At 48.5% G+C, this 4145-nt stretch overlaps 1 protein-coding gene across 1 annotated transcript in view; it reads left to right on the top strand.

The window, feature by feature from the left end:
• The window catches only part of DNM2 (dynamin 2), an 86742-nt gene that overhangs the window by 51815 nt on the left and 30782 nt on the right, over nt 1-4145 (top strand). Inside the window, exons 8-10 of the mRNA XM_010828498.1 lie at nt 1910-2045; nt 3098-3165; nt 3789-3927. Coding sequence (XP_010826800.1) covers nt 1910-2045; nt 3098-3165; nt 3789-3927 — 343 coding nt within the window. The remainder of the gene's footprint in view (nt 1-1909; nt 2046-3097; nt 3166-3788; nt 3928-4145) is intronic.

The following is a 4145-nucleotide window of genomic DNA, read 5'->3' as shown; positions in this document are numbered from 1 at the left end:
GGTAGGACCTGGCCTGACTCAGGTGTTCACGGGCGCCCCCTGGAGGCTGCAGGGAGAACAGACATGGGGGGAGGGCACCCTGCCTTGTGCCAGCTACTCCTGCTTCTTCAGTTCAGTTCAGTTCAGTTCAGTCATTCAGTCATGTCGGACTCTTTGCGACCCTGTGGACTGCAGCACGCCAGGCCTCCCTGTCCATCACCAACTCCTGGAGTCTACTCGAACTCAATGTCCATTGAGTTGGTGATGCCATCCAACCATCTCATCCTCTGTCATCCCCTTCTCCTCCTGCCCTCAATCTTTCCCAGCATCAGGGTCTTTTCAAACAAGTCAGCTCTTTGCACGAGGTGGCCAAAGTATTGGAGTTTCAGCTTCAGCATCAGTCCTTCCAATGAACACTCAGGACTGATCTCCTTTAGGATGGACTGGTTGGCTCTCCTTGCAGTCAAGGGACTCTTCAAGAGGCTTCTCCACCATCACAGTTCCAAGAGCATCAGTTCTTCGGCACTCAGCTTTCTCTATAGTCCAACTCTCACATCCATACATGACCACTGGAAAAACCATAGCCTTGACTAGACGGACCTTTGTTGGCAAAGTAGTGTCTCTGCTTTTTAATATGCTGTCTTGGCTTGTCATAACTTTCCTTCCAAGGAGTAAGCGTCTTTTAATTTCATGGCTGCAGTCACCATCTGCAGTGACTTTGGAGCCCAAAAAAATAAAATCACCCACTGTTTTCATTGTTTCCCCATCTATTTGCCATGAAGTGATGGGACCGGATGACATGATCTTAGTTTTCTGAATATTGAGCTTTAAGCCAACTTTTTCACTCTCCACTTTCACTTTCATTGAGAGGCTTTTTAGTTCTTCACTTTCTGCCATAAAGGTGGTGCCATCTGCATATCTGAGATTATTGATATTTCTCCTGGCAATCTTGATTCCAGCTTGTGCTTCATCCAGTCCAGCATTTCTCAGGATGTACTCTGCATATAAGTTAAATAAGCAGGGTGACAATGTACAGCCTTAACGTATTCCTAGGACAGTGCAGAGGACTAGGGGAAAACAGTTAGAAATGTTAAAGACAACCATAACACTAATAAGTATCTTAGTTCCTTACCACTCACTTCATCACAGCCCTAATCAGCAATACTCTTGAGACACTTTTTAAGGGCTGGGCTGCATTCTAAAGGGCCAGGTGGTTTTACCACATTTCATGAATTACGTGTGCACTAAAAAATCTTCACTTCTCTGAAAGCAAATTTCAGGTGGATTACTATTCATTGGCAGCATGTTTCTTTTTTTGTCGGGTGTCCAGGCTAATAGTACATTTTGAGATTGATGCCTTTTCTGAGTTGATGAAATCTTGAAACTCCTTAAATACCCTTACAGTGACCCTACATGGAGGTACTGTTAGAATCAGCCCACTTTGGAGATGGAGATACTGAGGCTTAGAGGGCAAACCCACCTGTCCAAGGCCTCATAGCCCATCAGTGGTGGAGTCTGCAACTCCAGACTGGGAGGTGGTAGGAACTGGAGGAAGCCACCCGAATGGTGTGGAGGTGCTCCATTTATATATCACAGTTCTGCTGGATTAGGCCAAACCTCAGGGCAGAGGTTGCTGAACTGTGATCTCCCCTCTCCCACACCTCACTCTTGCAAAAGGGAGTGATAACTGCCCCTCGTGTCCCCAGTTCAATGAGTGAATGATCATAGTAGGCCTATGGAGGGGGCCTGGCATGTAGCAAGTGCTTGCCCTCGACAGCGCCTGGATTTTGTCTGTTTTTTTGACCCACACATACATTTTGTCCCCAAAAAAATAAAAGGAGGAAAGTAAGCCATGGCTTGACTTGGGATGTAGTTCCAGAGCCGTGTCAGTGCCTCTGCTTTGATGCTCAGGTTTTCTCTTTCCTCACAGGATGGTCCAGCAGTTTGGGGTGGACTTTGAGAAGAGGATTGAGGGCTCTGGAGACCAGGTGGACACACTGGAGCTCTCTGGGGGCGCCCGGATCAATCGCATCTTCCACGAGCGATTTCCCTTCGAGCTGGTGAAGGTAGCGCTATGCGGGCTGGGCCCTCTGCTCAACCTTGACCAACCTGCTCAGTTGACCTTGAACCTGGCTTCCTCCCAGGCCGCGAGGTCTTGAGCTCCCACCTGCAGACCCCATGGGCCTCCTTCTCTGAGCTTAGTGATTTCCAGCAGAGTCATATGAAAAGCTCCAACATTTTCCTTTGAATACATGCTCTTTGCAAAATACATAGAACATACAGGTAAATTCACCTGGGAAAATGTCCCCGTTGAAAGGGAAGAAGACTATGGAGCCAGCCTGGGCACCATAACATAACAGTTGTTATAAATAACATCCTTCATATGAAATCATACACACACATTGAGATGGGTGTCTTTGCAGAGACAGATGTGCAAGGATATTCATAAAATGTCAGCTCTGGGTGCTGGAATTAAGAGATTTTTCTTTTTGTTTTAATTGCTGGAAGTTGTACAGGTTTTATAGTGAGCACATACCATCTTTGTAAAAACCAGTCACGTTCTTTGCAGAAGAAGAACAAAAGCTGAAAGGAGAAACGAACAAATTATGCTTCTTTATATGCTTTTTTCACATAATTGCCATCATTCCAAATTAGTGTATACAGTTCATGCCCCGTCAATGGCAAAACACTATCTTCTTTTTTAACCAGTCTCCCATTTGGGGGTATTTAGGTGCATTGCACATTTTTTTTAACACTTATAGATTGTTTTGGGAATGTAGCTAATTGTTGATTCATTGCTCAAGATAAATTCCCAGAGCACTTAAAACTAATTGGTGGTAGTAGAAGTATGTTTTTAAAGGTTTTTAATTTGTCCTGCCACATAGCCCAGAAGAATGTGTGTATAAGTCGATTTTTCTTCGAACAGAGCAAGAGTGTTAGTTTCAGAGCATCCTTGCTTAAACTGAGTTTTAACGTTTTTAAACATTTTTGACCAATCAAATACCCTACGGTGTGACTACAAATGGTGCACAGGAGGTAACATTCCCCAGATACAGACCTGAATTGGCGGGGGTTCCCCAGGTACCTCCTTGCATGTGTTTGGTTTGTCTTTTCTCAGATGGAGTTCGATGAGAAAGACTTAAGACGGGAGATCAGCTACGCCATTAAAAATATCCACGGAGTCAGGCAAGTTCCACGGGGAGAGGCGCCATGTTCCCTCCATCTCCATGGTGCCACCCTAGAGCCAGTCAGTCCCCCTGAACCTCTGGGTACCCCAAATGTGAGGACTGAAGCGGGGGAGGGGGTTGCAGTAGCTGTAAGTCTCTCCCTCTGGGTCTCCAAGGGAACTCGAGGTGGATGTGCTTAGTTCTGTTTGTCTTTTGAAGGCCCCGGGGCTGCCTGCTGCCCAGGGTTCAGCATTGGTTCAAGGGCCCAGTCACCAGCCAAGGCAGAAAGCTCACTGCACGTTTGCCCGGGGGGCGGTGGGGATGCGGACGGAGTCAGAGCTGTGGCGCTGGGTCATAGGAACCCAGCATTTATTTGTCCCTGTCACGGGGGCCCTCTGAACCTCCTGGGTCCCCACCATTTTGCAATAAAAGTCACAGCTCCCTTGGTCCAGTCTCGCATGGCCATGGGGTCCTCAGATCGCCCTGGGTGGGGGGTTCCAGGTAGCAGATGCAGGCATCTGACCCCCTGACCTGCCATGACCTTGGCTGTCCCGGGAACCTGGCCCATGCCTGTGAGATTGCTGACCATGCTTTGTTTCTCTCCGACTTATCTCCCCTGCCCCTGGGTTCGGATGCTTTTAGGACCGGGCTCTTCACCCCGGACTTGGCATTCGAGGCCATTGTGAAAAAGCAGGTCGTCAAGCTGAAAGAGCCCTGTCTGAAATGTGTCGACCTGGTTATCCAGGAGCTAATCAATACAGTTAGGCAGTGTACCAGTAAGGTATTGGACCCTTGGCAGGGTGACTCCTGGCCTTGTGGAAACGGGGCTATGGGTGCTTGGTATCAGGCTCCCAGTGCTGCTCAGCCTTCGCCCCGCTGGTCTCCCCAACCCCCCACCCCCTTACCAGATTGCCTCAGTTTCCAAGAATGTGGCCTCTTCCCAGAGGCTGGGGCGGGAGTGTTTTGGCCTGGGGGCAGCCCGGGGGGGCCAGGCCCCCA

This window comes from Bison bison, unplaced genomic scaffold (genome assembly GCF_000754665.1).
Source record: "Bison bison bison isolate TAMUID 2011002044 unplaced genomic scaffold, Bison_UMD1.0 scf7180017864492, whole genome shotgun sequence".
In the NCBI taxonomy this organism is placed as follows: domain Eukaryota; kingdom Metazoa; phylum Chordata; class Mammalia; order Artiodactyla; family Bovidae; genus Bison; species Bison bison.
Note: the sequence above shows the minus strand (reverse complement) of the source record. Positions and strands in the feature narration are given on the sequence as shown.